Here is a 26554-nt window from a genome sequence, read left to right on the forward strand (position 1 = left end):
CTCTTCACTTGTGCCTATGTGCAATACATTCTGAGCCCTTATCTGATGTAGAAACATTGACTCTGCCCAAAAACTTTCATATCCTATCTGCTACCAATCTGTATCCATCCGTTTCGATCTTTTTTTTTATAGGAAAATAGCCATTCCCATTTAAATAGTATACTTTATTTTGCACTTTTAGTCCTGAATGATTGCCTCAGACTCTTAGAAGATATCTGATGATTCTCATTCCATCTTTGTTTGGCCTCCATACAATATACACTGAGTCCATCTTTTTAAAAAATGCATAATTTCATAAAGGAATAAGCTATGTGCTTCAATGCTTCCCTCTCCCTTTCATCCACCACATCAGAGAATGTTAGAGTTTCGAGTTAGGAATGGAAATAGTGTAAGCTACTCATCCTTGAAGAAGGATGGGAAATATACTTACTGTTCTCCCCACAGGTGAAGTATGAAAAAATTGAAATATTTTGTCTCTTACACAGGGAAGGCAGGAATTTCCGTTTGAAATTCAGTTTTCTGGGTGGCTTTACTTCCCCAGTACTAGGCTAAGCAATAAAACAGCAAAAATTAATAGTAATTTTTTATTGTTGCATGCCTTCTGATAAATCCATCTGATAAGCTCCAATGACTTTGGCCAAAAGTGAGACAGTAAACCTAAAACTGGGTTGTACCACTCTGGACTCTCTCATGTTTTACTCATGACTGAGTGAGAAATGATGCAATTAAAGGCCTTGCAATTCTAACATATTTAGAAGGGTTTTGTCCTGTTTTTCCCCTTGATTTTCTCCTTCCATTCCTATCTACTTTTTATTTCTAATTTATTTATTTATTTATTTATTTATTTATTTTACATTTTAATGGGTGGTATTAAATTTTTGATAGACATGAGACCCACCAAACCTAAATCTGCAACTGAGATTTAGCTCATACTGGCAGAAAGATGCAACTCAGTGTTTAAGCTACCATGATGTGACTGACTTCCAGCTATTGTTAAGATTGTTGTCCTCCAAATGATGAATGACTATAATGTCCTCCCTCCCGCCATGCCTGACCTTTCTATGTGCTGGATGGGGTAAATTGTAGTCAGACATCAGTAAGATTTGGAAACAGAAATGTTTAACATAAGCTTAGTCACCAGATGGATAAAAGAAACAAGACATTTTTCTACATTTACAAGAGCATACATGACAACCATCATGCTCTATTGGTTTAATAGAGCCAGAATGCTGTAGCGGTTTATGCTTTGAACTAGATTTCTGGAAACCAGGATCTGGATCTTTGCTCAGCCATCAAAACACACTGAGAGACCTTTGCCAAGACAAAATGCAAGCAAATCTGAAGAAATGTGGCAAAGTAAAACCCATTACAGAGTTGCCTTAGGATCACCATAGGTCATAAATGACTTGAAGGAACACTAAGAGACAACATTCAATCATGGTTATTGATTAGACCAATTCTTTTTAATGAAAGAGTTACTTACTACACACTTATCTCCTCATCGGGAAGTCTGTTAAAGGAAATCTCATGCAATCCAGGAATACCAAAGGAAACAAAGTCACCAATGGCGATATCCTCTTGAATTACAGGCAAGATATTTTCAACCTTTGCTTCCCAAACACATCCAGGGTTCACATTCTTGCTGGCATTATGAGTCAGTTGCAGCAACAAACGGAGCAAAATCAGTGATATACGCCTGACTAAGAGCAAACCTGGGTCCCAGCCACACTGGAATACAATCATTAGGACAGATGGATGGAAAATCAGCAGTCTACGTTTTCAGTTACCTGGGAAAGCTGTAAGGATGAAATCAATTTAACACTTGGACACACTCCAGTCATGCCTTTCAAGCACCATTTTCACAAAGTCCTCCCTAACTCCAATGAAAACCCCAAGAATTCTGTCAAACTGACTGCTTTGAAATTACTCTTTATAGATAAGCATGGGAGCAGAGAATCCTTGGTGGGGGACTGAGCTGTGTTCTTGCCTTCTCTATCATCACAGGCTACTATTACTCCAAGTCAATAATTATGATAATTAATTTGTTAGTCTTCTTTATGAGCTAAGTTAAAGGAAATATGTATAATTGTATCTGTGGTTTGGATCCAGACTCAGTCAGACTTTTAGTAGATCCATTGAAATCAATGGGTCAAAGGTCATGATTAATTTAAACCTATGTCATTCCAATTGGTCTCATCTAATTCTGACTGTTCCCAGATCCAGCCGAAGAACACTTGACCTGTGGTATTATGAATGCATGCATGCTGGGTGCTGAGGGTCACTTTCAGAATGGATGGACAATGTGGAAAAAGAATAGAGGAAAAAAAGAGAAAACAGTTGTTGTTACCATTTTCAGGTTGGGCAATGTAAAATAATGCCTGGTGTGATTTCTTATATTGAATTCCAATGGAAATCTGAGGTTCGGGTTTTGAAGTTCCTGGCAGTCTACTCTAGTAATTTTCTAAGGGCAACATGTGCATCCCATTTGATAGTAAAATCCCCACAGAGATGTTTGAGAAGTATTGAAATGGTCATACCCATGTCAATTTTTATTTTTTTAAAAAAATATTTCCACCTCTATCTGGAAAGACAGGAGGGAGGATATCCATCCCATCATTAGTTTCCAATAGTGTCACAAGACACTATTCATGGAATGACTCTTCTGCTATTTTATGTTGAGATTTACAAAAAGAAACTTCCTCTTTATATCACAGAACTTGTACACCTTCTTTGCTCCAGCTACACCCTGGATGCATCTTTGTTTTATGGGGATGTATGATCACTGTCCCCATAAAACAACAAGGTCTGGTTTTTTTATCCTTTTCATGTTAAAAATTCCAGCATTTTGGTAGCTTTACCAATAAACATAAACATAAGCTTTATCATTAATAATTGATAATCACCTCCTCAACTTTCCCTTGGGCAAAACGCCTTACCCCAAGGGCAATCCAGTACCATGGGTTGCTCCCTGACTGGTCAATATCTGCAAAGCAAACCCAGGCCACTCCATTTAAACTCTTACAACTTTATGAGAGAGATCAAACCCTCAGGTCAGCTCTAAGGGAGATTCCAGGGCCCAACCCTTCACCAAAAGTGTGCCAAGCAGTGGCGTCAGTAGGGTTAGTGTCACCTGATGCAGCACCTCCTTCCCCCCTGCTGCCTCACTCACTTGTCCCCCGGCTGGATGGCCATCCATCTTCCAGAGACACCTGGAAATGGCAGCCAGGCAATCGAGGCAGTGAAGGGGAAGTAGGGACAGAGAGAGAGGCTTCTTGTTTGGGCTTCCCTGCAGCTGGGCAGCAAGCATGCATTACTGCCTCTGCCTTCCTCCCCACTGCCCTGGTTTCCACTATGAAGGCAGCCAGGGCGGCAGGGAGCCCAGTAGCGGTATATGTGTATCTTCCACCACTGCCTCCTTCCACCTGCCCTGGTTCCCTCAGCAAAGATGGTCAGGGCAGAAGGGATGCATGCAGGAGTGTGGATGTGTGTGTGTGTGCAAGTGTGCATCCATCCACTGCCCTCCCCTGCAACCCTGGCTCCCTCAGTGTAGGCAGCCAGACCAGGGAGGCCAGTGTTGGTGTACACTTATTGCCACATGGCAACAGAACTGCGCACCCGATCATAGTGAGTGGAGGGCCTGACTGGGTCTCCCCTCTCTGTGGTGTCATCCAGTGTGGGCCTCACCCCCTGCACACACACACCAGAGGTTGCCAACGGACATCTTATAGTCCGGTGCCAACTGACATCTTATATTCTCCCCTCACAACATTATATTCACCCCGCCAATAGCAACCTATTTACCAACACAACCCCATGCCAATTGATCCAGTCCCTGAGATACTGTATTGGGTAAGCAAAAAGCTCCAGGTAAAGGGAATAAATGCCTACTTGGCCCCAAGGCAACCAGCAAAGCTCACACCGTTTTTAGGGTTGGAAGGTTGGATGAAGAACAAAGATCCAAGAAGGTTGTGAAGGGGGTGGCTCAGCCTTAAATAACTCCCAATTCTGCCCCCATTACATAGCTTGGAGCCTTGCTCAAAGAAAGCCTAATTCTAGCCTCTATGTGTTCCCTCCCCTAGAGCATCATTTGCCAAGCATCTCCAGGTTTGTAGTATCACATAGACACTATTTTGCTTCCTAAGACACCAAGAAAATGGGGAATGGGTTTTCTAGCAAGGATTGCAGAATAGTTGTTTATCTTCCAGGAGGCTGTACATGATAAATTGAGATCTAAATGGCAAAACAGATTACAAAAATCAAATATCAAAAGATAATCCAATATCACAAATGAGGACACATTCCTTTTGTGAACTGCATTTTATTGACTATAAATGGTAAGAGCAAGACCAGTTCTTAACATGTACTGAAGAGGAACCTAACATGAATTCATAACTGCTAACAAAAATAAATAAAGTTTGCATCTCTGCTCCTTGTTTATCTTGGTACAAAAATACTTCCCAAACAGCAAACTGACCCACTGAAGGTTACTTGGTATACTTCCTTTCCTACAGTATAAAAAAATTGGGGATGAGTTCTCTAGTAAGGATTGGAGATTGGTTGTTTGACTTCCAGGACAGTGCATGATCAACTGAAGAAGACAAAACTTATTGATTTCATTTGTGTAATGGAATTTTCCCAGTTCAAGCACTTTGCTGTATTGACTTAACAAACTTGATAAACTACGAGCCTGAACGCACCAGCACAATACACCAGCTTGGGAGTGGTTTGGAGTATGGCGTTTAGATGACACACATCCTGATGCCGTCCCCAAGCCAGACAACAGACAGCATTGTGGTGCTCTGGCAGCATGGCATTCATGCACCACACACTACAGGTGTGCCGAAAAGCCAGCGTTACAGAGTAAAAGCAGCCCCTTTCCCACCATTGCTTCTTTTGAGGGCAGAAAAATGCCAGATTGGGGCCCTGGCATGGGGTTGCTGCGGCCCCAGTTCGGTGCTCAAAGGTGCAGCATCAGTCTGTACTGGCCCTATACTAGAAAGAACGAACTTGTGGATTCAGATTCCATTTTTTTTCCCAGATTGTAGTCTGTCATGGTACAGAAGTGCATTTCTTTTTCACAACAAAGTTATATTCCTGGTAAGCATAATCTGGATAAACTATAAACTGGATAAAAATTTATTTATTTATTTATTATTTGTTTTATATTATTTATATCTCATGTTTCTCAAAGAACCCAAGATGGTTTAAAACAAATTACAACAAAGCAAAGTTAAAAAGTATTTGATACAAAAGATTTTACAAACACAAAATAACAGTTCCATTAAAAACACAGAATTAAACCAATTTAAATTAAACCTGTAACTCTTTCATATTTAACAATTTCCATAGTTTTCTTCTGAGATAACTTTTTCTTTTTGCATGCTTGAAAAACTCAGTGGATCTCTTTTCTATTACTAGGGTCAATTATGAACTAATTTGAAAATTCAATAACAACATACCGTATCATTTCTCAGTTTAATACATAAAAACAAATTGCTAAATGCTTTATAAGCATGTTGCTATCCATATACTCAGGCACATAAGTGAAAGAGAGACACTAGAGAAGGGGAGGAAAAAAGGAGGCAGACATCATTAAGTACTGGGATTTTTTTTCCTCACCAACTGGTCTCTGGCATTCAGATCAGGTCTCAATAAAACAATGTAGATCTTAGGAAGAAAAATGAAACCCAGCAATCCAGAACTAGAGGCCAAGATGGAGAAGATCTCCACAGCCACCATGTATTTCCCTTTGGTGCTCAGGTAAGTGGGGACAAAAGACACCCAAACACTGCAAAAGACCAACATGCTGAAGGTGATCAGTTTGGCTTCATTAAATGTATCAGGCAACTTCCTGGCAAAGAAAGCAACAGTGAAACTGACAAAGGCCAGAAGTCCCATGTAGCTGAGGACAATGTAGAACATCACATCTGAGCCTTCGTTGCATTGCACTATGATCTGATCGACATGGGATTGCATGTCCCATTCTGGGAATGGGGGAGAGAGGGCCAGCCACATAACACAAATGAGAGTTTGAGTAAGAGATGCAAGAATAATGACAGAGACTGCCAAATGTTTTCCTAAGCATGTTCTCATCCTGTTTCCTGGTTTGGTGGCCATGAAGGCTAGAATCACTGTGAGAGTTTTGGCTAAAACTGAAGAAACAGCTATAGAAAAAACAATGGCAAACAATGTTTGTCGTAGAATACAAGACACAATCCCAGGCTTGCCGATAAAAAGCAAAGAGCAGAGAAAGCAAAGGAGCAAAGAGAAGAGGAGGATACAAGTAATGGCCCAGTTATTGGCTTTAATGATGGGAGTATTCTTGTACTGAATGAAGATACACATCATCAGAAGGGTCAGCAAGGAAAAGAGAATAACCAAAGAAACCAAAACCATTCCCAAGGGCTCTTCAAAGGACATGTAGTTTACATATTTGGGAATGCACTGATCTTGATTCTTGTTTGGATGCTGATCATCTGCACACATGTTGCACTTTTCTGCATCTGAAGAAGCAAAGATAACATTAAATATATTGTTTCCTATTGAGCAAGAATGCTGATATGGTATGAAAATCATTGCACGTGCACAATCCTTGATGTACACTTAATATTGTACACATTCAAAAATGATTGCGACCAAGTTCACTGATGTAGTGATGGGCATCTGAGTTGTGGAGCAGGACATGATGACTGGTCTAGTATAGTTAGGTGGCACACTTCTCATAATATATTTCTATTTAACTTGGATGCTTACTGGTCCAGTAAAAATAGAGATCCGTTTGTGCAGCTGAAGGATATGGACAAGATCCTTGGAAAGGTGACAACCACCACATGTGTAACAGACCCATTGCTTTAATGATCTCATTATCTTGGCCAGAATGGGAATTAGACAAGTGGGTTAAGGTAATGGCCAGTACCTCTTTACATACATAGCAGTGTTACAGCATCCCTAAAAGAAGATGCTGTGAGGCTTACATTAAAGAAAGGAACTTCTCTGAATTTCTCTGGACTGAATAATTATCAGCTAATGACCAACATTCCATATCTGAGTTTTAGGAAATTCACCATTATATTGGCATTGTGTTTTCATCCTTTAAATATTTGGCGGCAGATCATATTGTGACCCTGCATGATTCTGGCAATTGAATATAAATCAAATACCCAATAGTTTCAGGGTAGAACAGATGAAAATTATTAGTATCTTATGAATATATGGAAAAAAATATTTCACCATGAAGCAATGAGGTGTTACGTTATTCAACAAATAAGAACAGTGGCAAGAACAAAACCTGAAGGATGAGAGTGGTGACAGGTCCTCTAAGCATGTCTTATTCTTGACAAGTTCTTATAGGCTTACATGTTGGAACAAAGGTATGTCACAGTCATTTACTGAATGTCTTGATCCCTCCATGATGTGAACACACATTTTAAATAAATACCAACAACACATTTAGTCCAAACAATATTTAAGGCAAACAATTTTGTTGAGTTTTAAAAATCTACTTTTCCCCCAGAGACATTTATTGTTACATTCAAGGAAGTATCAATTACGAATGAGGTTAATAAATCATCTACCTTCACATCCCATTCCTTAGCCAAAACTAGTAATAACCATCATATCATTCCCATATGTTTATGTATATATCTATATCTTCAGTTCAATAACTTGCAGTACAATTTATAATTAATATTAATACTTTAATATTAGTCATTAGTAATTTCAGTTCTCATAATCAAGAACAAAAGTTCAAAATAAAATTATTTATTTCACAAACATGTTGAATGTTTTCACTCTGCCAGGGTGCTTTCTCAACTTACCTGTCTGCTTTGAAATCATTCCTTCAGGACACTGTGGACAGTCATAACAACAAATCTCTTTCCCCTCACGCATTGCCTTGCTCTGTCCAGGATGGCAGCCATCAACACATCTGGATTTGGGAGGCTTCTAGAAAAATAACAGAAACAAATGTAAGTACAGGAGGCCACCTATTTTTCTCCTCTCCATGTTCTATTGAATTGCATCACATTGCAAAACTGCATATTAACAACAAACAACAAACTCTGAGAATCCTTCATTTTCCACCTTGTTTGGTGAAACATCTTATCTACCTCATGAATTTTTCACTCATCCGTTCGTCTGAGAATATGCTGCTCCGGATAAGAAATAGTTCCCATAAGGACTTTTCTCCACATTGACAGAGGAGTAAATTAATCTTAAAGGCCCATTTGGAACTTTTCATAACACAACTTCAAAACAACCCCAATAAAATACATGTAGATGGACTCAGTCAAGGAACCCTGAGTTTGAAAGGCTTGAGTAGTCAACAACAAATGACAATCAGGGTTCTTGGGGGGGGGGGAGATAGGATCACCATAAGACACAGGTGATACGATGGTCAACAACAAAAAAAGGATTCCCATTTTGGGCTTCCTGTATATATCCCTGCATTCATGGGGATAAGTTTATTTTACTACTAACTACATTGGAAGAAAAGATGATCAAGTTGAGACTATGATACTTTGGCCACATCGCGACAAGGCACAGATCACTAGAAAAAACAATAATGCTAGGAAAGGTAGAAGGTAGAAAAAAGAGGGTAAGACCACAAACCAGATGGATAGACTCAATCAGGGGGTTATGGGCAAGGGCTTGCAGGATCTGGGCAAGGCAGTGAAAGACAGGGATTCCTGGAGATATTTCATCCATGGGGTCGCCATGAGTTGGAACTGACTCGAGGGCAGCTAACAGCAGCAAAAGGGATAGGTAGGAATTTCATTTCCAATCATTTTGAGCATAGTTTTGCCTTAAAGAACAATTTGATTGTAGTCTCAATGATGAATTCTGAAGACTCTGTTCAACAGGAATCCCTTGCACTTAAACAATCTCTGGCAATATCAGGGAAATAGTAGCTACTCATACCTCAATAAAATTCTGGTTCCACAAAATGGAGTTTTGCTGAATAATGAAGTCTCTCCCTTCCGGAGCTCGAGGGTCAGTCCATCCAATGCGGACTCTCTTCATGGACCGATTGGGGAAGGTGACTGTATTGATTATATCATATCCAATTGCCAGTTCCCCATTCTCATCAAAAAATATTTCCTCTCCAGCACTATTGTTGAAACGGATGCGTTTCAGGAAAGAATGAAGCTAGAAGAGAATTGGAAAGAAAACCATTTTAAAGCAAGGGCTGTGAAAGTGCTCCATGCAGTTAGTGGGCTTCATGCCTTGTTTACTTGGGAACATCATGCAGAATTCCCTGCTGCTTAATTGTGTAAGATGCACCTTCACTGTACAGATGAAAATTTCTACCTTTCCCCCCCTATTTGTAACCAAACATATCAGTGGAAATCATTACAATGTGAAATGACATTTGAAAGGGACAAGAGACTCTTCCTACCTGCCAGGGGTGGACTTTCTTAAAGTTCCATGTCCTGCCATCTCTCCATGCTTTATGCTTTGAACTTGAAGAAAACATGGCATGAAGTGCATGTACTATAACATAAACAGCATTGTAGATACTGTAACTCTGATCAGACATTCTCATTTCAAAGAGAGATTTAGGCAGGCTGCTCAAGCTCTCTTCCCCAGTACAGTTGGTTGTATAGTGTTTATACAAATTATATTGGGGGAATGAACACTCAAAAGCACTGGCCCAAAGGATACCTGCAACATAATCATTACTTTCAGTTGGATTTATTGTGGTCAGATACTGTACATAGCCTTCGATCTCTTTTGTAGGCAATGCAAAGGACAGAGTGCCGTTAAAGGTTTTGGGGGTGAAAGATTCACTGAATAATGTAGAGGTAAAATCCCACTGAGTTGTCATGATCCAAACCTTCTCTGTTGGCTTCATTTCATCAAATTCTTTGAAATCTAGGATCAGTTGCAAGACTTCCATAGATGATGAGTCTCCATGAACAAGAATCACATTGGTATCAATAGATGAAAGAACGAAATGTATTCTTGACACTTTATTATGGATTTTCCCTGTTTCTTCCATTAATCTTATCCAGTTCTCTTTCACTTTTGGAATAATTTCTTTGTAGGCAAAACAAATGCTGCTTTTGAGTAGCTGAGGAATGAGTGTCCTCAATAGAACCTCCCCATTGTCATCATCGGAAACAATGAGGCCAATCCAGGTCCATGCAAAGTGCTTCAGCAGCTTAACAATTGCAATGTATTGAACATTTTCATTTGGGAGCATTCGGTAGACAGAAGGGAACTGAACTTTATCTTTCAATGCAAGTTCAAAGGAGCCATAAGTGAGCTAAGGAGAAAGACCTTTTTTTTCTTTTTAGAGCTTATAACAACAACAATCTCTAAACCTTCCTCAGTATAAATTATTCAAAAAGATGCTGGACTGATACCTTCTGTGGATGTTTTACCTAGAGATTCTGTCATGAACAGGGGGCTGGACTCAGTAACAACTGGGAGTAACAATCATCTAGCACTTCATTTTTGGGACTGATGGGCCTAACTATAGGAGATTATCACACTAGGGTTAATTCCAGAACCTTCCCACAATTATCCCATTATTGGCAATGAATGGGACAGATGCACTATGAGAACATATTTTCCCACACAGTTTTGCAATCATGCTATAATGAGGGACCAATAATGATACAATAGAGCTTCCACATTCCACAACTTTAGCTCATATCAAAACCAATGATGAGAGTTTACACAATAGTGCAATTATATCATTATTAGCTTCCACACATTCACAGTAGCATGAATAAAGCATTATTGTCAGGCCATTCACGGCTTTGTAAGATATTACAGGATGATTAATGATTGTTCACGGGAGAAGTACTGTATGAATGCAATGTTGTGTGCAAATCTTTGTGTGATCACACAATAATGATGGGAGCATTCTGGTTTTTTCTGGTTTTATAACCCTGTATGATCATCATTTATATCCAAGATACCACAGGAGAATTCTCTGAAACATTATGGGTCCAGGAATTTGAAGAAGAGCAGTCATAGTGTGAACTATTTTACTTACAAAGACATATATCTCTCTCAGGGTTGTTTGTTGGCCTTAATTTACCAACAAGCAATTTTGTCCTCATTTCTGTTCCCATCACACCTGTGAGAGGCAGGGATGGAGATGAGGCAAACAAAAAGAAAAGAAAGCTTTTCTTCCACAAATTTTCCATCACAATTTCCCCCTTTCCATTTGTAATGTAAGCTGGAAATGGTTCAGATCTGTCTGCTTGACAGGGACAACTATTTTCAATTGTTCAATCTGAATTATTCTGATTAAAGTAGTTCTTCACTGAAAACAGCCAGCGGAACCTGAGAGATTAATCCCTGTGCTGTGTCTTCGTTGTATAGAATCAGAGGAGTCATTGTGGCAAGAAAGGCTAACTCTTCATGTGGCAAAATCCAGGTTAGCAGAGAAGATTAAAGATACAACCCCAAGATGAAGACTCCAGCATTATATCTTTGATTGTAAAAAAAATTAATTTGAAGGATTTTGTCACTTCCTGTGTGCCAGGAATAACATTAAATTATGTTACAATATTCTGCTGAGGAAACATACCTGGGCCATCTTATAGATATTCAAGATGTGAGGCATCTGCCTAGAATTGTGAGAGGAGAGCCCTCCAATGATGGCCATTAGCTTGTACTTCCTCTTGCAGAGATAGTTTGGAGGATTCCCATCTCCTGTGAAAAGGAGACTCATAGTCCCAGAACATGTTCCCATTTCATTGTAAGTCTTTTGAACCATCCGTTGACCCAATGTGGCATTGGATAATAGGTGAGTGTTTTCATTTATCTCCTTAAGGGCAAATTCAAATGCAAAATACTGCTGGACTTTTTTCGGCACAATGCTGGAATGAGATGTTCAAACAGTCTAATGTACCTATTTGACACTGAATTGGATTCACACAGTCATAGTTAAAAGAGACTGACTGAAATTAGTGGATTTAGCATGTCATAAATCATAGAAATGTCACTGTTTTCAAGGGCCTTTAGATATGTCCAAGTAGACCACAAGTTGAACATTAGTCAACAGTGTGATGCAGCAGCTAAAAAGGCCAATGCAATTTTAGGCTGCATCAATAAAAGTATAGCATCTAGATCAAGAGAAGTAATAGTGCCACTCTATTCTGCTCTGGTCAGGCCCCACCTGGAATATTGTGTCCAGTTCTGGGCACCACAATTCAAAAAGGACATTGAGAAACTGGAGCGTGTCCAAAGAAGGGCGACTGAAATGGTGAAGTGTCTGGAAACCATGCCCTATGAGGAAAGACTCAAGGAGCTGGGGATGTTTCGCCTGGAGAAGAGAGGTTAAGAGGTGATATGACAGCCCTGTTTAAATACTTGAAGGGATCTCATTCTGAGGAGGGAGCTGACTTGTTTTCTGCTGCTCCAGAGAACAGGACCCAGAGCAATAGATGCAAGCTACAGGAAAAGAGATTCCACCTCAACATTTGGAGGAACTTCCTGACAGTAAGGGCTGTTCGACAGTGGAACACATTCCTTCAGACTGTAGTGGAGTCTCCTTCTTTGGTAGTCTTTAAGGAGTGGCTAGATGGCCATCTGTCGGGTATGCTTTGATTGTGATTTCCTGCATGGCAGGGGGGTGGACTGGATGGCCCTTGGGGTTTCTTCCAACTCTATGATTCTATGATTCTATGTCGAACCAACCTTTAAAGTCTTCCTTAAATAGGGTGTATTGTCCCTTTAAAGTGTGTGTCTAATATATATTAGATTAGATTTTCCTCTTAATTGAAATGCCCATACTTACTCTCACTCTCACTCTCTCTGAAAGCCACTCTGAACCCATATCTAATAAAGGTTATTGACTTTGCTTCAAAACATTTTTTTCCTTTCTCTTCCCACCCTGAATCTAGTCATTTATCTCTTCTTTTAATAGAAAAATGACTTTGGAAGAAATCTTGCCAAGAAAACCCCATGATATTTTTGCTGCCACTATTGGTGCCAACATAGTTTGGAAATTATTTGAAAGCACACACCAACACAACATTCAATCACAGTTATGAATTAGACCAAGGGCCCTTCTGGATAATCAAATAATTACTTACAAGGCACTTATCGCCTTATGTGGAAGTCTGTCAAAGGAAATCTCTTGTAATGCAGACATAACAAAAGAGACAAAGTCACCAATGACGATATCCTTTTGAATTACAGGAAAGATATTTTCAACCTTGGTCTTCCAGTCACACCCAGAGTTGACATTCTTGCTGGCATTTGGAGGCAGCTGCAGCAGGAAAAGGACCAGAAGCAGTGACATCTCCCTGACTTAAGAGCAAAACTGGGACCCAGACACACCTGTATACAATCATTAGGACAGGTGCATGGAATACCAACAGTCTAAGTTTTCAGTTACCTGGAGAAGCTGTAACAGTCAAGTAAATTTAACACTTGCCCAGATTCTAGTCGTGCCTCTCAGACACCAGTTTCATAAAGTCCTCCCTAATTCCAATAAACCTCCAAGAACTCTCTGGAACCCATTATTTTGGAATTACTCTTTATAGATAAGCATGTTGACAACAGGATCCTTGGTGGCTGACACATCTGTTCCTTGACTTCTTGATAGGCTTGGGCTACAATTACTCCAAGTCCATGATTATGATAATTACCTTGCCAGTCTTCTCAGCTAACAGCCACATTAAAGAAAACATGTACAATAATATCACATCATTGGCTTGGATCTAGACTCAATCAGACCTAGGAATTTATCACATGAGAGGCATCCCATGCAGAAATAGGATTTAATCCCCCTCCCCAAATAAACCCTAAGATGACACATAAAAGTGTTATTGCTTTTCAGACACATCAGGCTTAACGCAACATTAAACCAGCTATAAAATTCAATTCTTTTTACTTTGGGGATTTTCCCGAAGTAAAAATAATCACATTTTGTCAACTTTATAGCCGGGTTCATATCACATTAATGTACCTGAACAGTGACATCACCTGAAAATCAATCATGATTTTCCATGTCTTTTCAACTTTCTGTCCAGGTTAATGCTGAGTTAAACCAGATGTCATCTGATAATTTTCTGGGGCTTTTTCACTTTAAATCCCATTTTTGCATGGGAGGCCTCCAGTGTGATAAACTTCTTAGAGCAGACCCATTGAAATTAATAGGAAATCAGTTATGACCAATTGAGTACTCTTTGCTTTCCATTTGTTTTTGCTCTTCTGATTATGATTGTGCCTGGATCCAAAAAAATGGAGTGGCAAAAAGCCAGCTTTTCCATCCCAACTGAAGCCCAAAGCCAGCTTCATGATGCTTTGGTGGCATGAGGCATGTAAATGCCACACTGCTGGAGCACCATGAAGCTGCCCATGTGTAAACAGCCAGGGTGGCTTCCACGTGTGCGGCGTCAAAATACTGCACCCCAAAGCCACCCAGGTGGTGGCATAAAAGAGCCATTTGCTTGCCCCCCGAATCTCCTAAAGGCCTAATCTCAGTGCTTTTATGTCAGCATTTTTAATTCCAAATATAGTTTGAATCCATTGTAAATATCTTGCTCTACATGGGCATAATATTTAACAGAAAGAGAGACACTAGAGAAGGGAAGTGAAAGATGGAGGAAATCAGTAAGTAGCAGGATTCTTGTTCCTCACCAGTTGGTCCCTGGTATTGAGCTCAGGTCTCAGTAAAATAATATAGAGCTTAGGCAGAAAAATGAAACCCAGCAATCCAGAACTAGAGGCCAAGATGGAGAAGATCTCCACAGCCACCATATATTTCCCTTTGGTGCTCAGGTAAGTGGGGACAAAAGACACCCAAACACTGCAAAAGACCAGCATGCTGAAGGTGATCAGCTTGGCTTCATTAAAAGTATCAGGCAACTTCCTGGCAAAGAAAGCAACAGTCAAGCTGATGAAGGCCAGAAGTCCCATGTAGCTGAGCACAATGTAGAACATCATATCTGAGCCTTCATTGCATTGCACTATGATATGATTCACTTGGGACTGCATGTCCCATTCTGGGAATGGAGGAGAGATGACCAGCCATATGACACAAATGGCAGTTTGAGTCAGAGTTGCAAGAATAATGACTGAGACTGCCAAATGCTTTCCTAACCATTTTCTCATCCTGTTTCCTGGTTTGGTAGCCATGAAGGCCAGAACCACTGTAAGGGTTTTGGCCAAAACTGAAGAAACAGCAATAGAAAAAACAATGGCAAACAATGTTTGTCGTAGAATGCAAGACATAACCCCAGGCTTGCCAATGAAGAGGAAAGAGCAAAGAAAGCAAAGAAGCAAAGAAAAGAGGAGGATACAGGTAATAGTCCAGTTATTGGCTTTAATGATAGGAGTGTTCTTGTGCTGAAAGAAGATCCACATCATCACAAGTGTCATCAAGGAAAAGGAAAGAACCAGCGAAACCAAAACCATTCCCAAAGGTTCTTCAATTGACAGGTAGTTTACATATTTGGGGATGCACTGATCTCGATTCTTGTTTGGATGCTGATCATCTGGGCACTTATTGCACTTTTCTGCATCTGGAAGAAGCAATCATAGCATTATTTAAATAATAAAAAACCCATCACCCTGCATTAATATGAGTCAGGAATTGGCAATATTCTGGCATGGAATGATGCATCAAACATTCAAGAAAATCATTTCATACACACGATTCTTGAAGTGCACTTCAAATTGTTTGCGTTCCAAAGTGAATCCAATCATATTCATTGATGTTGTGGTGGGCATCACAACTGTGGAGCAGGACATGATGATTCTTTTATTAGCATGACATCAAGCATATATCAGGAAGGTGACCCAGGCAAGTTCTGGCTTCTCCCAATTTTTCTTTCTGCTCAAAGCCTGGGTGGATGGGATGACGTTCTGCTGTTTGTTATTGTTGTTGTTGTGTGACTTCAAGTCGCTTCTGACTTATAGTGACCCTAAGGAGAACCTATCATTGGATTTTCTTGGCAAGACTGGTCAGAGGAGGTTGCCTGAGGCTGAGAGCCCTGGTGGCACAGTGGTTAAATGCCAGTACTGCAGCCACAACATTGTAAATTCAATCCTGGAGGGCTCCAAGGTCGACTCATCCTTTCAACCTTGCGTAGGTTGCTGAAATGAGTGCGCAGCTTGTTGAGGGCAATTGGCTTACCCATTGTAAATTACTTAGGGAGTGCTAGTTTACTTATAAGTGGTATAGAAATGTGCTTGCTATTGAGAGCACCTGATTTCACCAAGGTCACCCAGTGGGTTTCCACGATCAAACTGGGAAGTGAATCCTGGTCACAGTCCAACACTCAAACCACTATACAGGGAGGGAATGTTGGGGATATGGGGTATGTATGTTCTTGTTTTAATTGTAAGCCACCTCAATTGTCTCTGATAGAGAAGCAGAGCAAAAATAAAGCTTTTATTCTTATTTATTATTATCTTCAGTGTTTCCAGTAAAAGCTTCAACTAATATCAATACATCAAATGTAATGCTTCCAGCCCTCCTCATCAAAGAAAAAAGTTCAAAAGAAGACCCCTGGTGACACAGTGGTTAAATGCCTGTACTGCAACCACTCACTCAAAATCATAAGGTTCAGAGTTCAAGACCAGAAAAAGGGCCCAAGCTTGACTCAGGCTTGCATCCTTCCAATGTTGCTAAAATGAGTACCCAGATTGTTGAGGGCAAATTAGCTTACAGTTGTAAACTGCTTAGACACTGCTTAGGTGGTATGAAGTGGTATATAAATGAAGCTTGTTTGTTTTGTTTAAAACAAAATTATTTCTTTCACAAGTATGTCAAATGTTCTCTCCTTTTCAGGGGGCTTTCTAAAACTTACCTGTCTGATTTGAAACCATTCCTTCAGGACACTGTGGACAGTTATAACAACAGATCTCTCTCCCCTCATGCATGGTCTTGCTCTGCCCAGGTTGGCATCTGGATCTGGGAGGCATCTATAAATAAATGGAGGAAACATGTGTTTAGGGGGAGGCCACCTATTTTTCTCTTACCTCTATTCTGCTGAATTTGATAATATTGCAAAAGATAACATACTTAACTTTTAGGATTTTTCACTTTGCATCTCATCTGCTGAAACATCTTTCCTACCTCATGAATTTTTCACTAATCTCTTCCTCTAAGAATTTGCTGCTCTGAAAGCTCAACAAAAAATGATTTCCACAAGTTTTTTGTGGGTTTTTTGGGCTATGTGGCCATGTTCCAGAACAGTTTCTTCCTGACGTTTCGCTGGCATCTTCAGAGAATGAAGAGAGAATCTCTGAAGATGCCAGCCACAGATGCCGGCAAAACGTCAGGAAGAAACTGTTCTGGAACATGGCCACATAGCCCAAAAAACCCACAAAAAAACTATGGATGTTGGCCATGAAAGCCTTCGATTTCCACAAGGATGTTCCTTCATCCTGACACTAGAGCAAATTAACCCCATCAGGCTTCTGAATTTTGAATTTTCTGTAGGACAACCTGACTCTTTGGGGGCAGAAGGGGTCAAGAAAATTGTAATGCTCACTAAAATGAAAGACAGTAGAAAGATTAAGACTATAATATAGTTTGATTCAATCAATCAAGGAAACCAGAGCTCTGAGATTCCAAGACCTGAGCAACTGATGACCACAGATGATCAGGGCTCTTGGAGATCTCCTACTGATAGGGTTACCATAAGAGAAAGTGGACAAGGGAGCCAACAACTGGAATATCTCAGCTTGAGATAAATTTGCTAGTATAGAATAATTTAAATGTGGCTACTATTTTGCCACTATTGAACAATTTAATGATTTAAATTACTCCATCTGTGGATTCTCATTCATCTGTCCAACAATAGGAATGTCCCTGACAAATCAGGAAAACAGTAGCTAATCATACCTGAATAAAATTGTGGTTCCACAAAATTGAGTTTTGATAGATAATGAAGTCTTTCCCGTAAGGAGCCTGTGGGTCAGATCTTCCAATATGAACTCTATGCATGGATCGATTGGGGAAGGTGACTGTGTTGATGATATCATATCCAGTTTCCAGCTCCCCATTCTCATCAAAAAATATTTCCTCTCCAGCACTATTGTTGAAACGAATGTGTTTCAGAAAGGGATGAAGCTAGAAGGGAGTTAGATGAAAAGCCAATTCAGAACAAAGGTAGAGAAAGGGGTCGCTTTTATTTCTGTACAATTTGTGTACCATGTGCCTTATCTCCCTGGCAATGTCATGCACACAATGGTGAAGTTTCCTTGTATAGAAGAAAATTCCTAACATCTTGCACAAATACCAGGAAGGTGAATAGAGCAGAGAAAGGGGTCTGAAAGCTCTAGGTATCCCCATCTAGAGAAAACAGTCCATTGGAAATACTTGAGCTGAGAAGATCTGTAGGAAGGTTGATTCTCCAATCTCCTAGTTGCCAAGGAAGATCTTGTTCCAGCACTCAGGCATCAGAGGCAGGTGGGCTTTTTTGTAACCATACAGAAAGGCAATGGCATCACTAGGTTTGGTGTCACACATCCCCATTGATCTCTTTCCATACTATACCATACAGAATCCTTAGTAATGCTTTTTGTACTAATGTTACTCATTAACCATAATTCCTGTATATTACCAAATGTGATTATAATAGCTATGAGATAAACAACCAGCAGAATTAAAATTATACTTTTAAACTACAATAGCATGTGCACAGCGTAAATGCATTTACATATACAGTGGTACCTCGGGATACGAAATTAATTCGTTCCGCCATTCCCTTCGTAACGCGAAAATTTTGTAACCCGAAATAGCTTTCCGTTAGCGCTGGAAGCCTATAGCATTTGAATTTCGCGCCGAAATGAATTTCGTAACCCGAAAAATATTTCGTAACCCGAAACAGTTTTTGCCAATCCAACTTTTTCGTATCCCGGAAATTTCGTAACCCGCGCATTTCGTATCCCGAGGTACCACTGTATATGTACATAGCTTCATGTGGTTGAAGGGAAAATTTGGTAAAATGTGATGTCTTTAAAGAAATTTTTGAATTTTTTTCCCAAAATGTTAAAATGTTAAAATTAAGAACAGGAGCCCCACTTCCATCATCTCTTTAGCATTTTAAAGGGACTCGGGATAATAGCAAAGCCTGTTTCTGCCCCAAGGCAGATGTTTGAGGAGCAGAGTGTCACCCTTTCCTCCTAGGGCTGCACCCTCCACTTAGTGATGCCATTGCAAATAGGTGGGATTGTTACAACATTAGGCAAAAGAGAATTAATGAAGGTCAAGAGACTCTTCCTACCTGCCAGGGCTGGATTTTCTGACAATCCTGTGTCCTTCTATCACCCCATGCTTCATGCTTTGATCTTGAAGAAAGCATGGCATGAAGAGCATGTGCGATGGCATAAACAGCATTGTAGATACTGTAACTCTGACCAGTCATTCTCATTTCAAAGACAGATTCTGGTAGGCTGTTCAGTTTCTCCTCCCCAGTACAGTTGGTTGCATTGAGACTGTGGATATTAGTGCTATATTGGGGAAATGAGCATAGAAAGGCATTGGCCCAAAGGATAGTTGCAACATAATTTTCCCTTGGATTTATTGTGTTTAGATATTCTAGATAGCCTTCTACCTCTTTTGTGGGCAGTGCAAAGGACAGGGTGCCATTGAAGGATCTGGGGGTGAAAAATTTGTTTAAGATTGTGGATGCAAAATCCCACTGAGCTGTGATGATCCAAATCTTCTCTGTTGGCTTCATTTCAACAAACTCATTGAAATATAGAATCACCCGCAAGCCCTCCATAGATCGAGAATCCCCATGAACAAGAATCACATCTGTATCAGCTGATGAAAGAATCAAATGCATTCTTGATAATTTATAATTGTAAGGTATTTTGTCTTCTATATATCCTTCCCAGTGCTGTTTCATTGTTGGAATAATTTCCTTGAAAGCTAAACAAATGCTACTCTGGAGTAGCTGAGGAATCAAAGTTCTCAATAACATTTCTCCATTGTCATCATTTGAAACAATGAGGCCAATCCAGGTCCATCCAAAATGCTTCAGCAGTTTTAGAATCGCAAAATGTTGAATACTTTCATTTGGAATCATTCGGTAAACAGAAGGAAACTGAGCTTTATCTTTTAATGCAGGGTCAAATGAATCATAACTGAACTAAGGAGAAAGACAATTTTCTTTTTAGGGTCAACATAAAACCTCATTTTTCTGCAATATAAATTATTTGTAAAGAGTCTAGACTGCTAATATCTGGGGATGTTTAAGCTGGAGTTTCTGCACTGAGCATATGGTTGGGCTCAGTGGCCCATGAGATACCTTCAGAATGTATGATTCTATGGTTTAATGACGCTGCTCTCCTAAAATATCTGTCAAAGCAGAAGTAGATGTAATGGCTTTGATGTGCAAGAAATGTTACTGATAAGATTAGCCATCCAGCACTACATTCTAGGAGAGACAGGAATTGCTTAGGGCTAACTATATGATTTGTGTAAGAGACCATAGTACAGTATTCTACAACATTTTGGCTCCAGAAATTAAGTAGAGATATCATGGCATGAACAGTTTCAATTGCAACAACATTTCACTGTCTCCGGGTTGTTTGCAGGCTTTAATTTACCAAATAAAAGTTTTGTCCTCACTTTAGTTCTCATCAACCCTGTGGAATCAACTTGGTATAAAGATGTCACAACTAGAAGGAAAAGAAAACTTTTCTTTCTACATTACAAAAGGTCTCTCATTTCCCTGTCTCATTGTAATGCAAGTCAAAAATGGCTCAAACCTGTCTGCCTGGTAGGGAAATTTATTTCAATCTGTGTTAAAATATAATAATAATAATAATAATAATAAATAATAATAATATAATAAAATTTATTTATATTCCACCTCTCTACACAGTGCAATGGGGCGGCTTACAAGGTTAAAATATACAGCCCCAAGCCCAAACCCCCCCCCTTAAATAATTAAACAATGTGAAATTTAAAACATACTTTTAAAAACAATTCAATAAACTGTGGTGAAGTCAGAGGTTGGCATTTGATTTTCCTTCTGATGGCCAGGGGACTATTCAGGAAAGGCCTGCCAAAAGAGATCTGTCTTTATAGCTTTTTTAAAGCTGTTTATAGTGGTAATATGACAGATCTCATCCAGCAGGCCATTCCACAGTCTGGGAGCAACAGCTGAGAAGGTCCTCTGGGAGGTCGCAGACAGCCTTGTTTTACAAGGCTGTAACAGATTTTCCCCTGAGGATCTAAGTGTGCAGGGAAGATTATATGGAAGGAGACGGTCCCGAAGATAGGTTGGACCCAAGCCATTTAGGGTTTTAAAGGTAATAACCAACACCTCGTACTGGGCCCGGAAACTGATGGGCAGCCAGTGAAGTGATCTTAGGATCGGTGTTATATGGTCTCTTCTGGATGTACCAGAGACCAGTCTGGCTGGCATGTTCTGAACTAATTGAAGTTTCCGGACCAAGCACGAGGGTAGCCCCATGTAGAGTGCATTGCAGAAATCAAGGTGTGAGATTACTAGTGCATGTACTACAGTCTCATGGTCCCTGACTTCCAGGAAAGGGCGCAGCTGGCGTATCAGCCAGAGCTGATAACAGGCACTCCTGACCGTCGCATTCACCTGACTTGCCATGTGAAGCTACGAATCTAGGAGCACCCTCAGACTGCGAACACAGTACTTTGAGGAGAGTGTGACCCCTTCTAGGACTGGAGGTTGTATCCCGATGCCTGGGTTCAGAGACGATGCCGTAAGTACCTCTGTTTTGTCTGGATTCAACTTCAATTTGTTTTCCCTCATCCAATCCAAGATATTTTTTCTGAGATAAGTGAGTGAAGGTTTTCACTCTGACCAATAACAGAGGTTGGAGTTGAAGAAACATACCTGTGCCATCTTATAGATATTCAAGATGTGAGGCATTTGCTTGGAATTGTGGGAGGAGAGCCCACCAATGATGGCCATCAGCTTGTACTTCCTGTTGCAGAGATAGTTGGGAGGATTCCCATCTCCCATGAAAAGGAGGCCCATAGTCCCAGAACATGTTCCCATTTCATTGTAAGCCTTTTGAGCTGTCAGTCCACCCAATGTGGCATTGGATAATAGATACATATTTTTGTTTATTTCATTAAGAGCAAATTCAAATGCAAAATACTGCTGGATAAATTTAGGCACAATGCTGCAATGAGATGTTCACACAGTCTGAATGTTTGGGAACAGACTTGCACCACCTGGATTAATGTGCACATATATGACTTTCAACTGGATTCAAAGACAGTCATACTTAATGGAGACTGAATGACATTAGTAGACTTAGCAAGTTATGACTGACATAATTGTCATCCCTTTCAATGTCTTTATGTACACACAAATATCCAACCCTTGAAGTTTTCTCTTTAACTTACTTAAGTTACCAATTCTGATGAACTACAATGCTCACCATATCTGACCTTTCCACATACTGCTTGGGATGGATTGTATGCAGACACCAATAAGTTTCAAAAATCAAAATATCCACCAGAAGCTTAGTTACAGGTGTTTTAAAAAGGTGAAGAAACTCCTCTCTGTTTACAGAAGCATACATGACAGCCAGAATGTTGTAGTGGTTTAAGCACTGGACTAGAATTCTTGGGACCCGGATTTGAATCTCTATTCAGACATGGAAGTCTATTGGGTGACCTTGGGCAAGTCACAGTCTCACCTTTAGGCAAAAGGCAAACCTCCTCTGAAGAAATCTTGCCTAGAAAAGCCTGTGATAGGGTCATCTTAGGGTCACCTTGAGAATCAGTATAGTGTACTGGTTTGAAGGTTGGACTACGACTCGACCCAGGGTTCAAATCCCAGCTAAGCCATGAAACTCCCTGGTTGGTCTTGGACAAATCACACTCTCTCAGCCTCAGAGAAAGACAATGGCAAAATGCCTCTGAACAAATCTTGCCGAGAAAATCCCATGATAAACCATAGGATCACCACAAGTTGGAAATGATGTGACAGCACACAATACACACAGGGTCACTAGAGGGCAGAAATGACTGGAAGGCATTGTGATGGGACTTTCCTCATAGGCCCGGGGTTAGTTTTATTTCTTATCCACATAAGGCCCCTTGTCGCTAACACTTACCCTGCTTTTATCCTTTTGACATTCTCCCTAAGTATATAGGAGCCTGGGTACCAAGTGTCTTCCCCAAATCAGTTCAATGATGGTAGGCTACTTCCAACTTAGTGTGGTTAAATTATCGTAACAATTGCAGCCATTTTGATTCTCTGTACTCTAATCTCTAAAATGTAAAGTTACACAACTGAGCAAAAAAATTAGAATCACAAAAACCACTATTTTCTCTCTTAACATGTATGAATGTGAGAGCTGGACAGTGAGGAAAGCAGATAGGAGGAAAATCATGTCATTCAAGATGTGGTGCTGGCAAAGAGTACTGAAGATCCCATGGACAACAAAAAATGCAGATAAATGGGTCATAGAGCAGATCAAGCCAGAAATATCCTTGAAGGCCATTGGAAAAGACAATAGTGCTTGGAAATGTGGAGGGTTGTAAAAAGAGAGGAAGACCACATGCTAGATAGATGGACTCTATAAAGGAATTCATGGGAATGAATTTAAGGATCTAAGTGGAAGACAGGGAGTCTTGGAGATGTCTCATCCAAAGGGTTACCATGGGACAGGATCAACTTGAGGGCAGTTAACAAACAATTCTGGTCTCTCAGTCTCATTAAGAAGACCACACAGACCTGACTAAATTAACTGAATCATCACCTGCTCTGGATTAACTGAAATGAACTCCCACTCCCATCAGAATTTTTATCTGATCTATACTGAAACCCCTTACCTCTTTCTCTCTCCTGCTCCCCACAACTAACTTACACACACTGGCTTTTTTATATATTCCATTTCCCTCTACAGCCCCTTTTCATAGTCAGAGTGAACTGAGATTGGCTGCCAGGAAACAGATCTGACTAGCAACTCTGTCACAGGGACACAACACAACATTCAATCAAAGTTGTTAATTACACCAATGACTTTTCTGTATAATGAAACAGTTACTTACTAGGCACTTATTTCCTCATCTGGAAATTTGTTAAATAAAATTTCTTGCAATGCCAAAATAACAAAAGACACAAAGTTGCCAATTGCAATATCTTCGTGAATTACAGGTAAGATATCTTCAACTTTTGTCTTCCAATCACACTCAGGGTTTATACTTTTGCTGGTATTAGGAAGCAGCTGCAGCAGTAAAAGGAGCAGAAGCCATGACAGCTGCCTGACTAAAAGCAAACCTGGGCCACAGACACACCTGTATGCAATCATTATGACAGGTGCATGGAATAACTGCGTTTTCAATCACCTGGTAAAGCTCTAATGGTCAAATGAATTTAACACTGGCCCATACTTCAGTCATGCTTCTCAACATTCTTTGCATAAATGACTTCAGGGAATCCACAAGAACTCTATCAACCCACCTGTTTTGAAGTGACTCTTTATAGGTAAGCATGATGAGTCAAGAATCCTTGGTGGTAAAGTCATTTGTGTTATTGGCTTCTTGATCACCTTGGGCTACAATTACTCCAAATCAATGATTATGATAATTACCTTGCTAGTCTTCTCAGCTAGCAGCCAGATTAAAGAAAACATATACAATTGTATCCCATCTGTAGGATGGATCCAGACTTAGTCAGATTGCAACTAGGCCAATGAAATTGTTGGGACATTCTTTCATTGCATCTGGATCCAACCCAAGAACTCCTGACCAGTGGTCCTGTGAATGTACATGTGTTGAGTACTGAGAGTGACTTTCAGAATAGGTTCATGTTATGGAGAAAGAATAAGAGGAAAAAGATCCCATAGATGCTGAGAACATTTTCATGTTGGGCAAAATAAAATAATATGTGTAGTAGTTTTTCATTTCATTAAAAAAAAAAGAGTCAAAGTGGATCCCAAGGGCCATCTAATGCCACATCCCACTCCAGCCATGCAAGAGTATATAAGTAAGGAACTCCTAAGAGATATCCATCCAGACTTTATTTTTACAGGCTTCCACTTCCACTTCCAACACAATTCATTCCAATATTTAACAGCTCTTACTATCAGGAAATTCTTCCTAAGGTGTAGGTGGAATCTCTTCTCACAATTTGCACCTTTCCATTCATGGACAAGATTTGTAGCAGCAGATAATAGCCATGTGGCATGCCATATTTCAGATTAAAAAGGTGGCTGTCATGTCACATTGCAAACTTCCCTACTCTGAGCTAAACCTTACCTTGTGCTGTTTTGACATGCCCACCTTATTCTGGGACATGACACTACATAGAAGCAGGGTGTGTGATCTGAGATTTTCTCCCTATTTTTTGTAAGCAACTCCAGGCCCCATTCTCACTGTCGTATTTGCCCTGGGTAGATCTGGTCCAGATTCGCTAAGCCGGTACTGAATGTTCTTATTAACCTTTGCCCCAACCTAATGTCTCGGGTGCAATTTACCCCGCTGATGTTCACATTGACAGAAGGAGCACTTCAAGATGGAGCCTCCTTGTTGTCAGTCAAATTCACTTCCATGACATGTCATGCAGCCATTTGCCAAAGGCATGAGTGTTTTCCCCACTCCTTTTTAAAAAAAATGTAGCAGCAATGTTTGCATATTCTGTCAACTTGTCAAATTTAAAAACCTCCAGGAGTGTGTGTGTGTGTGTGTGTGTATGTGTGTGTTGTGCCTTTGGGTCATTTCATATTATGGCAACCCTATCCTGGGGTTCTCTTGGCAAGATTGGTCCCGAGGAGATTTGCCGTTTCCTTCCCCTGAGGCTGAGAGAGCGTGACTCCCAGTCCTCTTGCTGTGCCTCTGTTTTCCACCCCAAAATGCCATCTGTCCTTCCCTCCTCTTTGCATCTCCTTGCCCTGCCTCCGTTTTCCACCCCAAAATGCCATCTATCCTTCCCTCCTCTTTGGATCTCCTTGCCCTGCCTCCATTTTCCACCCCAAAATGCCATCTATCCTTCCCTGTGAATTATCTTCCACAAGCATTTGCACATTCTGTCACACATACAGAAATTTTTAAAAATGCCACACGTCAAGAGACCGGTGTGAGAGGGGAGGCATGTTCCTCTCACTTCCCACCCACTGACCTAAATCCCTCCCCTGAACTTGACCCGATCATGACTGGGACCAAGTTAACATTTGCCAGCAGCAGGGAAGAAATGGATTTTCCAAAAAGAAACGGTAAATAATCAACTTTGGGGGAAATCGCTCTAAGGGGGATTTGCCCAGGATCGAGTGTGTAAGACCCTAGTTCTGATGTGTTTAAACTGGTGCCCGTGGGAACTTCCCACTTTTAATCCAGGTTACAATTCAGTACAAAAGGTAGTCTAAATGGCCCCCCAGTCAATCTTGCCTCACTTGGGCTTTTTCAGATCAGCCTGGTCCAAAGCAGTTTCAATCAATTCAAGAAAACACCATTTCAGCAGCTTTGAATAAAGGCTGAAGCAAACCTAAAGCAAGTAAGTTGCTACAAACAACAAAGAGGGGAGAATTTCATAAATAATTGCTGGATGCCAGGATGGCTTTCTGCTTTATTAAGGAATTTCTGTCTAGAAGCAACCAGAAAAAGTTCTCAAAAGCTTGTGCTCCGAAA

At 40.3% G+C, this 26554-nt stretch overlaps 2 protein-coding genes across 2 annotated transcripts; both read right to left on the reverse strand.

The window, feature by feature from the left end:
- Positions 1-5592: 5592 nt before the first annotated feature.
- On the reverse strand, positions 5593-13264 carry LOC121933911 (vomeronasal type-2 receptor 26-like). The gene is made up of 6 exons (XM_042473896.1): positions 13056-13264; positions 11546-11837; positions 9398-10267; positions 8920-9147; positions 7818-7944; positions 5593-6503 (listed from the first exon to the last, which is right to left on the reverse strand). The coding sequence occupies exons 1-6, from the start codon at positions 13262-13264 to the stop codon at positions 5593-5595; spliced, it is 2637 nt and encodes an 878-aa protein (XP_042329830.1).
- Positions 13265-14577: 1313 nt separating this feature from the next.
- Positions 14578-25228, reverse strand: LOC121933912 (vomeronasal type-2 receptor 26-like). Its single transcript, XM_042473897.1, has 7 exons — positions 25190-25228; positions 23981-24156; positions 21807-22098; positions 19206-20075; positions 17822-18049; positions 16782-16896; positions 14578-15491 (listed from the first exon to the last, which is right to left on the reverse strand). The coding sequence occupies exons 1-7, from the start codon at positions 25226-25228 to the stop codon at positions 14578-14580; spliced, it is 2634 nt and encodes an 877-aa protein (XP_042329831.1).
- Between the last annotated feature and the right edge of the window lie 1326 nt (positions 25229-26554).

Source organism: Sceloporus undulatus, chromosome 6 (assembly GCF_019175285.1).
Source record: "Sceloporus undulatus isolate JIND9_A2432 ecotype Alabama chromosome 6, SceUnd_v1.1, whole genome shotgun sequence".
Lineage (NCBI taxonomy): Eukaryota > Metazoa > Chordata > Lepidosauria > Squamata > Phrynosomatidae > Sceloporus > Sceloporus undulatus.